General features: G+C 38.1%; 1 protein-coding gene across 1 annotated transcript; it reads left to right on the plus strand.

Annotated features, from left to right (window-relative positions):
• Positions 1–914: 914 nt before the first annotated feature.
• LOC131796755 (adhesion G protein-coupled receptor L4) lies at positions 915–12258 on the plus strand. The gene is made up of 22 exons (XM_059114353.2): positions 915–1085; positions 1250–1289; positions 3359–3535; positions 3905–4211; positions 4689–4861; positions 5004–5092; positions 5602–5706; positions 6172–6346; positions 6564–6668; positions 6759–6849; positions 7090–7207; positions 7452–7507; positions 7991–8135; positions 8485–8588; positions 9029–9131; positions 9358–9511; positions 9645–9711; positions 10080–10146; positions 10388–10479; positions 10610–10778; positions 11155–11280; positions 11558–12258. Exons 1-22 carry the CDS (start codon positions 1050–1052, stop codon positions 11915–11917), a joined length of 2859 nt encoding a protein of 952 aa, XP_058970336.2. The 5' UTR covers positions 915–1049; the 3' UTR covers positions 11918–12258.
• Positions 12259–13176: the final 918 nt, after the last annotated feature.

Below are 13176 nucleotides of genomic sequence, written 5' to 3' on the forward strand. Positions count from 1 at the left end.
CCAATTATCGTGAGAAGATTTGAATATGCAGTCTACTAGAGAACCATCGTAATTTTTGAAATCGCTGGGCATTTTAAAGAAACATCGAACTTCCTCATTAGTTTTGCATAAGATATTAAATATAAGGAGCTCAGTGTGTGAAAGTAAAAGAAGAAAAGGCTGCATGTTCAATTTGGGACTATGATCATCCGTGAGTCAGGCGTATGCTGCCCTCCCGTGTTTCGATTTCCTTTCTCCTCGCACACGCGTAGAGGGAGACAGAGCGGTCGGGTAAAAAAATCTTGACTCGAGGTGTAATTCATCTCATTCAAAAAGATGCGAATGTACCTTTAAGAACGGAAATCATGATAGACCAAAACTTGCATTTATACTGTAGTCGAATTTGGTTGAAAGACCTGGCCGTTCGGGAACTGGGAATGATGAAGGAAAGAGCAAAGGACCAATTAAGGTGCTTCATCAATCAGTATGATCAACAGTTTTTCAAACTACCCGAATGGCCTCAAGTCCTCTTAAAAGAGTAATTTACAACTGATTTCCTGATCGATTAATAGGCTTTAGCCTGATAAAAACAATTTTGGTCTTAATTCATTTCGGCGTCAACACCTTCGTTTTTGAGTTAATGAGTAATGTTATTCATTTCACCTTCAGCTTAAAATGCAAAGTTAATGATTTACCTCACCTTTTAACCATTGAGAAACAAAACCTATGTAAAGAAAGGTATTATGTGGATGGAGATGTAATTCCGATTTCTTCATTATCTGGAGAAAAATATTTGATTTTAACTCTTTTAACATCGCGCAAAACAAATATAATTTGTCGTATGTACGACCCTAAATTACAATAACAAAAGAGAAAACAACGGGCCAATCACTTGGAATAACCTTGAGACCTTTGAGTAAACATTTACTACTGATAGCAGGCAGGTCAAAATCGCTGTCCACTGAAAACTAAACACGTTCTCCAAATACATCTCTGGCTCATCGTCAACTCAAGAAGTAAAGCTAAGAGTCGTGATTCTTCATGCGATCAGAGGATGTAACAAGGTTGATATGAGACTACTCGCCATTTGTGCTTTTTTTATCCAGGCAAGTTCAAGAATAAGACGTTCGCTGAAAACTGGAGGACATGAAATTTGCGTTTAACCACTCTACATACTGTTGTCATGTCACGTTAGAGACGCAAAAGCGAGTTATGTTTTGTATTTGTATCTAATTTGATCCGCTTTGTCATTCCTTTTTGTTTTTAACAGTACGTGCATTCGTCTACTGTTGTTGACTACTACGACAAAGGCAAGTATACTCTCCACAAAGATATAGGACCTTTTCGTATCAGCTTCAATGCTTTTGTTCCAACTGCAGTTCCTCGGTAATTCATTTTTGCTACCAAAGCCAGATTAAGTCACTGTTTATTAAAGCATTGCTGGCGAGGTAAGAGAGGAGTGAAGACAAAGATCTGTATTAAAATTTAACCTCTCAAGACATAATTTCAAAGTTAAGCCTTTAATTCACTGTACATGCATGTTTGACGTAAATGCTGTCAGCTGAAAATCAAACAAACCTAACCAAACTTAGATGCAAGAGTAATACTGGCAGCTAGCACGAGTCTAATTATCCGTTCCTTTTGTAGGAACGAAAATATTCATTTCAGTCGGTCATAACAAAACGAAATTCTTCCTGTGCCGTGATATATCGTGACATAGCAGAAAGTTACGTTACCCAGTCAAACGTGTATCTTTAGTCTATCTGATCCCACAAAGTGTAACGATCTATGATAGCATGTTTTCGCAGGCCAAAAATGTAAAGCATTGCACGAATATGAAAAGAGTCATAGATTATGGCGCATAGTAAGGTATGTGTAGCAATATGGATTTTCGAAGAATATAGGTAACAGAAAGATAGCAGCCAAACAAAGGATTCAAAAGGGGCGAAATGGGTTGCGAAACAAAATGAGATTTTGGGTCATGAAATAAGATCCTTTCATACACTTAGGCGCTTTGAAATTGAAGTAACAATCAAACTCCTATTTTGTCGTTTCAGCTTCAAAAGACAATGTTAATGGTTACAAAAAATAATATTTTTTGTTTCGTTTGTTTTCAAGCTTGTTCTCTTCCTGAAGGACATTTACCCGCTTGAAGGAGTGGTAACCTTGAGCTTTTCAATTGCTCATTGGATTTCAAAAATCTTGTCAGATACATACAGCTGCCCATCTTTGTTCACTAATTCATAAATTTGCGGCACTTTTTGCCTCCCCAAATGAACGATAATTTTACCTATTTAATTGTTCCACATGGACACTCAAATTTTAGCCATTCTAAGCTATGCTTTCGGAGCTGAAATACATGTTGAGAAAAACGAGGGTTTAAACTATAGTTTTGGCAATGCCTTGTTTTGCAATGCAAACTACGCAGTTGATGTTTGCGCAAATGCCTCTGAGAGTAATTACAAATGAGAAAGAAGAGAATATTCAGCTTAAAAAAGAAATTGATTGCAAGGTGCTAAAAGCAAAAAGGAGGTGAAATCTGTTCATTGTGAAGACGTTTTCTGCAGTCTTAGAAAGAAAGTTACAACTAAATCGCTTTTTGCCTTTGCTAAAAGGCAAACGTGTTAAAGAGGAGAAACAAAATCGTTCTAATGAAATATTCCCTTTCTTGTTTGAACAAAGTTAGGAATTATGAAAAGCTGTTTGGTAAACAGTAATTATGTCGCACACTCAAATGACTATTAATCTGGCAGAACAGTGTAATTTCACTTTTTCGAAGCTATTTTACATCAGTGCAGGCAATGTTTTTTACGACTTTCCTGAGTTTCACGAGGGAAGTGATTTCTAACTTATAGCATGGAACAGGCTAAGAAATAACAATCTAATAATGCATCGGTATGGTAAAATATTTTGCTTTGATGAATGTTATGCGGTCCACACTTTTGTTCAGTAATCAAAAGATGCCTCTGATTATGATGAATATTCACTTTTTTTTTTTTTTACTTTCTTTTCTTTTTTGTCTCAATTCGTTTATATCGTTCGGTGAAAATTGAGCTTAAAGTTTCTTTTAGTGACCCCTTCTCACGCTGGAAAGTTGAATACAAATACATGGATAAATAGAAAATAATAATAAAAAAACACCAAAATCGGAAATATTTTAACGTATGCTTAATTTCAAGTATGTGTGTATGATGGTTTTGGTAAAAATAAATAAGTATTCAGCGTTACAAAATCGCCGTCCATTGGAGACAAATTTTCTTTTCTCCATCAGCTATCTTTTTAGCCCGTTTCGCTGTTCTGAACTACACCAGAGTTTGAATTATTATTTCGTATTTCATAGATGGTGTTGGAAATAAACAATATATTTCTATTCTTCCAGATTTTTGTATTGGTAAATCATCTGGTTTGCATGCAGACCCCGAAGACTGCAGGGCTTATTATGACTGTTCCCACGGTAAAACACGACATCGCACAGGGCTGTCCACCGGACTTATGTTCGATCCACAAAACAGGCATTTTGTTCATTCGTGGGAAATGGATTGTCCAGTCAAAAAAGGTATTGCGTTAACAGATATTTAATAATAATAATAAACTTTTTTTATTACCTTTGGCGATAAGAATTACGGTAATATTACAATAAAAATTCAAAACACTTCATATTATATATACATATCAAATCAAGTTAAGTTTAGCACCTCTAGGAACAAATGAGAACTATGAGGACTTGATCAAGAACACACTCTCTTGCTCGATTGACTAAACAATGATCATTATTACAGGGTATTGCAGTCCTCTAGGCGCCCACCAAGGAAGCGACCTTAAAATAAGGTCAGAGTATCCCTAGCTACCGATTCTTCGCCAATACCCATCACAATTTCCTAAAACCAAAATGCATTAACTCAAACTGTATCTTTTGCTCTTGAAGTTTATCGCGAACTCTGGAGAAATGTCCCAGGTTCATCCGTGGCTGATTTAAAAGGAAGCAATTTCTACCCGTGTGCTGCTTCCAAGACAGAATTCCTCGACACATTCTGTCTTTACAAATCTTACCAGGATAATAGTTACGGTCAGAGGTTGAGATCTTTCTTCAGAGCCCCAGAGACAGGCCATTTCACCTTTCAAACTTCATGTGATAATTCCTGTCAACTGTGGATGAGCAGCAGTGAATCACCAGCTGGAAAGCGGCTTATAATTGATCAGCGTGTGTCAAGCAAAGCATATAGCTGGGATGGGTACGTATATGTTGTGCAAAAATGACAGACTGATCGTGAATTACCTCAGTATTTTATTAACCGACCGCTGACAGTCAAACAGACCAACTTTTTCCGCATCGACTGGATAGAGTGCGATCTCACAGTGGCCCATTTACGCAATCATTTGCCAATGCATGCCTTGCGCTACTCCCACGACTGATCGTTCACGTTCAAAAGCGCGTACAAACTTCCTCGTCGGTACGTATTACGAGTAGCTCCAAAAGCATTGTGCCGTGTGATGACTGTGCAGGGTCGGCAAAACAATAATTTCAACGTAGCGGGAAAGTGTCCATTTCTGTCGGGGTGTTAAGGCGTGCTTTCCAAGGAACTTTATCTACAGTCCTCGAGCTGTGCTGTCATGACTCCTACAAAATTTTCATCTTTGATAATTATGCACTTAGATTAATTCCTGTAGCTTTCTTGATTTTCCATCTTAGAGTTATGGTTTTCTTGTAGATCCGTTAATCAATTATCAGGAAAGATACACCTTGAGAAAGGCAAGCTGTACTACATGGAAGTACTCCACAAAGAAGATAGATTGGCTGATTTCATTTGCGTCGGGGCCAAATTTCCGACTTTAAAGAAAGAACAGCCTATCTCATCAAGGCACCTTGTCATGAATAGAACAGGTAAGAAGAGAAAATTCATTGAGACGAGCTACCTTCGTACCAAACTGAGCTTTAAATTTGTAATGATGAATGACTTGGAACTTAAACCCGAGGAATACAAATGGTATGTATTTTATTATTTTACATTTCACCTTGAATGCAGAACTGCAGCTTATCGGTTGCAAAGGGAACATACAACAACATAACGTTGAATGTCAAGAGGACACTTCCTGTGAAAGCCCCCATCAACAGGTACTTATGATGTTTTGTGCTAATTTCTTTTTTCGAAAAAGCAAAGCTAAATTCAATGTAAACGTATCATCCATCCACACTCAAATCAGAAATGATTATTTTAAGAATTTCAGTTAGAAGGTCTGTAGGGTTCTGTTTCGTTGCTGACCCTGACTGTTTTTAAATGCCCTCATCTATAAAAAAGAGTTTGAGAATATGTACATATTGTCCGAGTGTGAATGCCGAACGGGATAATATATGGCTCGAGGACATGACATACGAAACGCGTGCAGTGAGGTCTGTGTTTCATGACCGAGAGCGAACAAGCTCTTTTTTAGGATACTTTTAATTTTCCATATGTGAAGAAATGAATTGAATTTTATTATGAATAACATTCAATGCAGTTCTAGTTGGTCTTTTACATGTTCTAGTTAGTTGGTGGAAGCGATTTCACTGATGCGCCAGGAAGATGTGCCGATTTGTCACATTAGAGCTTCCATAAGTTATTTCTTAATCAACGTTCTTTCAAGCTTAACAAATTCAAGCAATCAATGGATTCTTCGATGCGAAGCTTGAGATCAATATCAGCAGACGGATCACCTTCGTCGCTAAAACAAATCAAACAAGTCACGCAGGTTGGTAGTTATAACTTGTGAATGTATTATGCAAATTATTCGCGTATATCACAGAGGAAAGGGATCGAAATGGACTGATTGCTTAGTATATTAGGAAGTGCAGACGTTCCGAGAGTTTCTTGAGACCCAACAACTCCTCATTCGCCCCTAACATTTCTAATTCAAAGTCTTGGAAACATCTCTTCTTCAGAAAATGGGAAAAAAACAATACCATCAATTCTTCGCTTTGCTTTCGATTTGACTGATCGGCTCCAACATATATTTTCAACTTCTCACGCTTTGTAACCAGCACAGCATATCAAACCAAAAAATTGCATTAGATATCAAGAGTTTGCAACAAAGAGAGTTAGAAATGATTTTACCTAGCGGGCGACCCAAGGGATAATTCAAGTTTTGATGATTCTTTGCCAATTCGGTAAATGTGCCTGAGCAGAATTTCATTTATTCCCTTTTCTTGGAATGCAGGAAAGCACTGAAATTATAAACAGAATTCTAGAGGACTCAAAGAAAGAGGAATGGCGTGTATCTAACATGACGTCAGCTATGGAAATTGCTGAAATCACAGAAACATTTGGTAAAGAACTGGCTCACAAATGGTCAAACGATACATCTGGTATGGTCTCATTGGATGCTAACATTGGTGAGTGAATTTATCATCTACATGTCCCTTTTGTCCTTTGTCCTATATTTATTTATGACATTGAGCCCTCAGTATGCAGTGAGCTGCTGGGCAACGAGCATTTCTTCAATACCGGTGCTTGCAAGGTAGCACCATAGCAAAGAAAATTTGATAACCCCTTATGGCCAGAAAATTTCGTTACAACGATACGTGATTAAATGATTATTGTCTGCATTAGCTCTCCAGGCATCAGTGTTGCCGTCCAACAGCTACAAATTCTCAGTGGCTGAGTTTGACGTCAACTGGAGAGGGATCAAAGATATCTTGGCTTTAAAAATAACAAGTAAGTTAAATAAGTAAGATCGCACTCCCGCTTATTTCGTGAATTTGGGCCATGAGCATACGCGTCGTCTTTATTTTCTTATTTTTGCAGAAGGGAGACCAGACAACAAAACGAAAGTTTTTAGCGTCATTTACAAGAATTTGCATGAGCTCTTGCCATCAAATCCCGAGAAAATCATAGAGTAAGTAAAATAAGCGTTTATCTCTCTTACTTGGCTTCTTTGTTATCTCTAAACCTTTTCCCTCCATTGTTTTTCTCACTATCATTGGCTGAGAGACCTCTTTACTACTGAGAAACAAATCATGTGAGCATAGTTACTGCACAAGCCTGCCAGAGAACTGGCGAAGATACAATTGTTTCTCATAATGATTAATACTTTCAGAAAGCTCTTTTGTTGTTGTTTTTTTCTCCTAACTTGTAGGAAGCAAGCCTTTGAAGAGAAGTATCTTGAACTTAACAGCCGAATAATAAGTAGCCTTATCTACCCGCCAGCTGATAGTCAAACTTTAGAGGTCCGGGTCACTTTTCAACACCTTAAGGTAAGATTGTTGCTGTATAGAGGACTAACACCTCGATTTTTAGCGGCCGTTTTTGAGTCAGGCCTATTGTTTTTTATGCCTACTTCTTTTGTGGACCATCACTCAAAATGAAATAAAGATCTTAGATTGATTCATTGACAGGTACTTCATTTTTTCCTTTTCTTTTTAATGGAAATAGATGTGATCTCATCACTGGTTTATATACTAATTAATGATGACCTGATTTTTATCCTTTTTTTTACAGCACAAATCGAATGCCTCTCTTACGCCAGTTTGTGTGTGGTGGGACTTCGCTGCTGCGTGAGTACCAAGTCAGATTTAGGCTGTAGAGCAAAGATGTTCTGATGTTAACAAGGAAATTGTTTCTGAGCTTAATACCCAATCTGAAAAAGAAGAATCCGCCAAATAGAGTCGGACCTAAATTAGCCATGTTACATAACACTTCCACAATTTTTCCTTTGATATAGGCATGTATGGAAAGTGTTTCCAACATACAATTTAGAGCTGCCTAACCTTATCTCTTTTAGTATCAGTTCAAAAGGTATCACCATGTCTGTATCAAAGGCGTCGTTCCATTTAAAATGCACTAATGATTTTTCCTATTTAATTAGTTCTTTAAAACCAATCAGGAATAACATATACCCCTTCCAATTAATCTCCTCGGTTAAAACGCTGAAAAAAATAAAAAGAAAAACTACTGATAAAGAGAGAGCTAAAAAAGCTCCAAATGAATGAAACAACTTCGACTTTAGTCTTATGGCATTGTTCTCACGATACCTGTAGGGGTGTAAATGGAAGTGGTTTCTGGTCGACTAAAGGATGCCAAGTAGACGAAACTACCTCGAATGAGACTCACTCCACATGCAAATGTAATCATCTCACCAATTTTGCAGTGTTGATGCAGGTTCAGTCGGATTCAGACTTAGAGGTAGTGATGGTGAAGAAGTTATTTTATCTTCGATAGCTTGTTATCTCGAGGCGACGATGTGGATAATTAAGACAGAAACATTAAACACGAACACATCTCAACATTGAGACGCTTCCATTGTAACTATCCATGAACGAAAACTTCTTTCTTGTTCGGTGTTGCGTTCACGTGACCCTTATTTTATGGGTCTACAGGATATTATCCATTTTGCCATGAGAAAGGTGTTCCTCACGTGATACAGTAGCCCATAATAGCAGGCTGAAACTATGAGAGTTGCTCTTCATTTACTGCTTTATCTAACGCCCCTTCTATCTCTGATACATATTGAGGAACATTCATTCCTTTTCAGGTGGATAAGTCCCATAAAATAGCATTGCAGATCATCACTTACGTGGGCTGTGGACTTTCCCTAATTGGCGTCACTCTCACAGTCTTCATAATCGCTGCTTTTTCGTACGTGCCGTTGTCTTTCTTTTTTCCGTTGGCCCGTGTCTGCTTTGAAATCTGCTTCATTCAAAATATTTCTTCAGTGTTAATAATGAAATAATTTTTTAAAGGAAAAATCAGATTAAGACATGTGCTTTGAGTGTGAAATATGAAAGGAAGAATCCATCGCTGTTCTCAATTTATGATCCTTCGTCGTCGTCGTCAGTCATCGCCATTGTTATTGGTTGTCTGAACTCTCTCTTACTCCATTCTTGTTGTCGAATTTCAATTTGCGGGCTCCTGTGTGATCCTGTGCCAGAAGATTGTCGTTCGCGTCTAAAGATATTTAGACCTTCCGAAATATATAGTTTCTTCATTTATTTTTCTTCTGTTCTTCTTTTGTCTCGTGATATTCAAACTAAAAAGCAAAAGGCGTGAGGGAACTTTGATTATTTTCATTACCACAGGGGTCTGCGCTCTGAGAGAAACCTTATTCATTTAAACCTGTCTCTGTCTATTGGTACATTTCAAATAATTTTCCTGGCGGGAATTGAAGCAACTAGCAACGAGGTGGGTTGAATACTCGCATAAAAATACACAATACTTAATGGAGCTTAAATTAATACTTACATAAATGCATCTGTTATTTACAATCGGCTTTTTTATTACTCAAAGCTGACCCTAAATATAACCATAATCTTCTCGCTGAGAAATGAAATTGCCTAGACGTTTATATTTCTCTATTTACAAATTCAATGAATATAAATATGAACTGATTGATGTAATTCTGTTGCAGATCGCCTGCACTGTGGTAGCTGTATTACTTCACTATTTCTTGTTGGTGTCATTTTCGTGGATGTTAGTGGAAGGCGTGTACCTTTACTTAATGGTCATAACTGTCTTTGAAAACAACAAAGAACAACTACGCATTTTCGGAACATGCTCATATGGTAGGTAAGCTCTATATTTATGGCATTCAGCTTCCCATCAGTCAGACATTCACCAGGCAAAAAATTGACTCCTTGCTGTTCACTGATCATTAAATGTTATCAGAAGATCTGACGTTTTTATTTTATCTACTAGGTCTGCCAGGAATAATAGTTCTTATTTCAGCAATTGTGGCGCATGATGGTTACGGCACAGATTTAAGGTAATTTATACGGTTCATTACCTTTTTCTGCTCTCGTTAGAAAATAAATATATGCAATAAAAGAATTGTCGGAACTTTACTTGTGAAGAATGAGTGGTACGGTATGATGCAGCGTTTTGTCTCGGCCAATAGGTACATTTGAAAGCTTGTCTTATTCTAGTGTAAGTGACCCCGTTGAGCATTGTTTTCAAAGCCTCGTCTACAGTTCAAACGTTAGTAGTAGTGTGTCCTTTTATCGCAAAAATATTACCAAATGAAAAAAAGTGGTTGTCGATACTTGAACATGATGTAAAAAGATGGCAAGGAAACAATCTGGATGCTTTGTTCCATCATTTTGTTAAATGATCATATATCCTCAATGTTCTTAGCTGTTGGCTGTCTACGGCGAAAGGCGTCATATACGCCTTTGTGGGACCAGCACTGGCAATAATCTTGGTGAGTAGGATAGCTGAATTATTCCACTTAGAGATGTGTGGTCACCTAGAAAGCTAAAGCTGCTTTGCCTCTTAGTATTTCTCTTCACAAGCTAGGCGTGAGGAACGACAGAAGATTCGCCATGTTGAGTTATCTCAACTCTGTCGAACCAAATTGTTAGCCAGCTACCTTTTTAATTTCCACAGAGAATTCTTTTCGTAAGACGATAAACTATAACATTCCATGGCCATTTCGCTTTCAGGTGAACGCCGTAATCCTTATCATGGTGATAAGAGAGATCATCAAGGTACAAACAAATGGAGTCTCTCACTCGACAAAATTTGATCTTATCAAGTAAGCAACCTAAGTTTTTCACCATCATTCATAATTGATGCCATAGTGAAACGTCTTTTCTTACCCAGACAATTCATTGCCGCAATGATCGATTATTATTAATTAATTCCTTCCATATTGACATCATCAGATCTGGTTTCAAGTCAACGGTCGTTCTTTTTCCTTTACTGGGTGTAACCTGGTTGTTTGGTATTTTGGCGTTGGACAGGAACACGATAGCGTTTCAGTACCTCTTTGCTCTTTGTAATTCACTGCAAGGTTTCTTCATTTTCGTGTTTCACTGTCTACTTAATTCAGAGGTAAGAAAATGCACTATATATCTTTTATCATTCACTCATGGGGCCATTTACAAAAGAAAACATACGACTAAAGCGGATGGTGTCCAGTGAGAAGAATGAAAAGCAGTTTGTTCAGAAAAAAATCCCAAAAAGGCTAGATACACCGTTTTGATATACTATGCTTTCCGCTTAAGCGGTGAAGATTTAAGTAGAGCGTTCAACTTTAGTTCAAATAGCGGTGAAATGGACGCATATAATTTCCTCTCCACAGAGGATCAGAATAGTTACTTCAATCTATATACATATGTGTACTTAAACTCATACCTGAGGCGTTAAAGATCCCATCTCAGCTCAAAACTCAATCGTTTCTGCTCTTTACCATCCTTTTATCCTTTAGGTTCGCAAGGTTATACAACGGAAGAAAGAAATATGGTCTAGCCGTCGAACAACCCTCTTCTCGCCTTCAACGACCACACCCTCTTCTGCCGTTGCAGCGTCAACATCTCACGGAACTACGCTATCGGTAACTGTTCTTATGAAAATATCACTGAAATCAGGGGTGTAGCTATGTTTTTTTTAAGGGGGTAGGACCAGTCAAGGCTTTAAATTTCTGCGCGCAGTCAAAAGGACCGGTTAGTGGAATATCTAGCATTGGCAACATTTTATCTCAGGTAAAGTCTAAGGATGCGCACGTTTTCTCAAACCTCAATTTTAAGATTTTTTCTATGTCGTACACCAAAGGGCATCCTCAGCATAATTTATCATTACTTAATTAATTTTCCTTGATGTGTATTTTAAAGGATGTGAATATGATGTCTGTTTCTGATGATGCCAGCAACAGGAAGCTCGCAACCGGCAGTGGTAATAGCAAATCTAAACTTCTACCTAAAGAAAACGGCAATGATGCTTCTCAAAACGCGAATGACCGAGTACCTGTTTCAACGGATGGCGCAAACAAGGGCCTTTCGATGGAAAACTCATCGCCCGCTTGGCTTTCCAAGACTGAACACGATCCAGGGCCTAAACGAATAAAACTTCCTCCAGTCACGGTTCCAGAAAATGCCAAACGAAAGCAGAAAAGAATCACAAACAAAAACTTAAAACAGGGGAGCAAAGGAAAGCTTAACACAGCGATCGAACCTCTACAAGAGGAGACTTGAATGAGTTCATTAAACTGTACTCTTACAGTTGTAAAATAATTATCCATAACCAGCTGTGGGGCAGAACCTACCCACGAAGGCAACTTTGGTTCGGGAACTGTGAAAAAACTGCCGTAGGACGCTAAGGCAGAACAGATAGTCCTGAACCACGCACACATTTTTCTTTTTACGATCAAGACCGCAGGAATGACATTATCACTCATGTATAGTTTGAATTTTTTCATTTCTACCAATGATGAAATTGTCTACAAACATACTTGAACTTCATCAGCTGACTGTCTGGTTTAGTGCAAAAAAATTGTAACATTCTAATAAACCGCTTCGTTCCATGCATGATTAAATGGTGCAGTTCAACTCTAAGAGGTATTTATAGCTTGCTGTGAAATAACTCCGCTCCCTCAGCTTTTTCAGGTGGCGTGACTATCAAGGATAAACGCAGCACATTTTCTACAATCAAAAAGCCGGAAAGGCGGGAAAGAGGCCGGTTTTTAACCCAAAGAAGGAAGAGAAATCCGAACCACCTTGGCCAAATGTTGAGTGCAAGGAAGGTTCAGTAGCATTTTATTGAAAAAGCCCTCGCAGTAAGGCTCGCTCCATTAACGTTTTCATGGTCTGCTGGAGGTACCCAGAAGGACCTGATGTAGCCTTCAAAGGTTTTCTATCTGACAGGCGGTCAAAAGACTAAGCTCGGATTTCGAAACCCCAATTAATAACATTGTTTGGAAGAGATGGATTTCTAACATAATCTAAAAATTCCACATATCCTTGTCTGGGTACTTAAAAAATTAAAATTAAATGCACACCAAGGTCAACCAATCGCTCTGCCCGAAACGTCAGCTTTTAAACTCTTCACGGTAGCCAATTTACGTTATCAACTTGGTTGATAATACTAAATTACCAAGTGAATCAAAGTACTGGCAATGCCACTTCGAAATTCATAGTGAGGGACTCGTCGTCGCCTCTCTGGCAACAGGCACCGCACGTCCGAATGATGCCAAAAACATTTTAGTTCCCGCTGAATATATTTTATCTTAAAAGAAATCGGGTTGATATGGATAAAAGGTTTGTCTCTTGTGGGTAACCTTAATAGGAAAAACAATTTTTGACCCAAAGACAGTGACCGATTCTGTTGTGCTTAGTTTAATGGCTTTGTCTGTGTGTTCATGGAATGTCAAGACAAGGATTTGCACCTTAAAACCGGCTATTATTTTTATTAATGTATTTGCTCACTGACTCCAAAGTTACCATTGAAGGATTTA

This window comes from Pocillopora verrucosa, chromosome 1 (assembly GCF_036669915.1).
Source record: "Pocillopora verrucosa isolate sample1 chromosome 1, ASM3666991v2, whole genome shotgun sequence".
In the NCBI taxonomy this organism is placed as follows: domain Eukaryota; kingdom Metazoa; phylum Cnidaria; class Anthozoa; order Scleractinia; family Pocilloporidae; genus Pocillopora; species Pocillopora verrucosa.

Bases quoted from the DNA above. Each gene is read 5' to 3' on its own strand.
- LOC131796755 (XM_059114353.2), top strand. From the start codon at position 1,050: ATGAGACTACTCGCCATTTGTGCTTTTTTTATCCAG. The intron at 7,508-7,990 runs GTGAGTACCAAG...CGATACCTGTAG, and splicing joins TGGTGGGACTTCGCTGCTGC to GGGTGTAAATGGAAGTGGTT. The intron at 10,779-11,154 runs GTAAGAAAATGC...TTTATCCTTTAG, and splicing joins ACTGTCTACTTAATTCAGAG to GTTCGCAAGGTTATACAACG.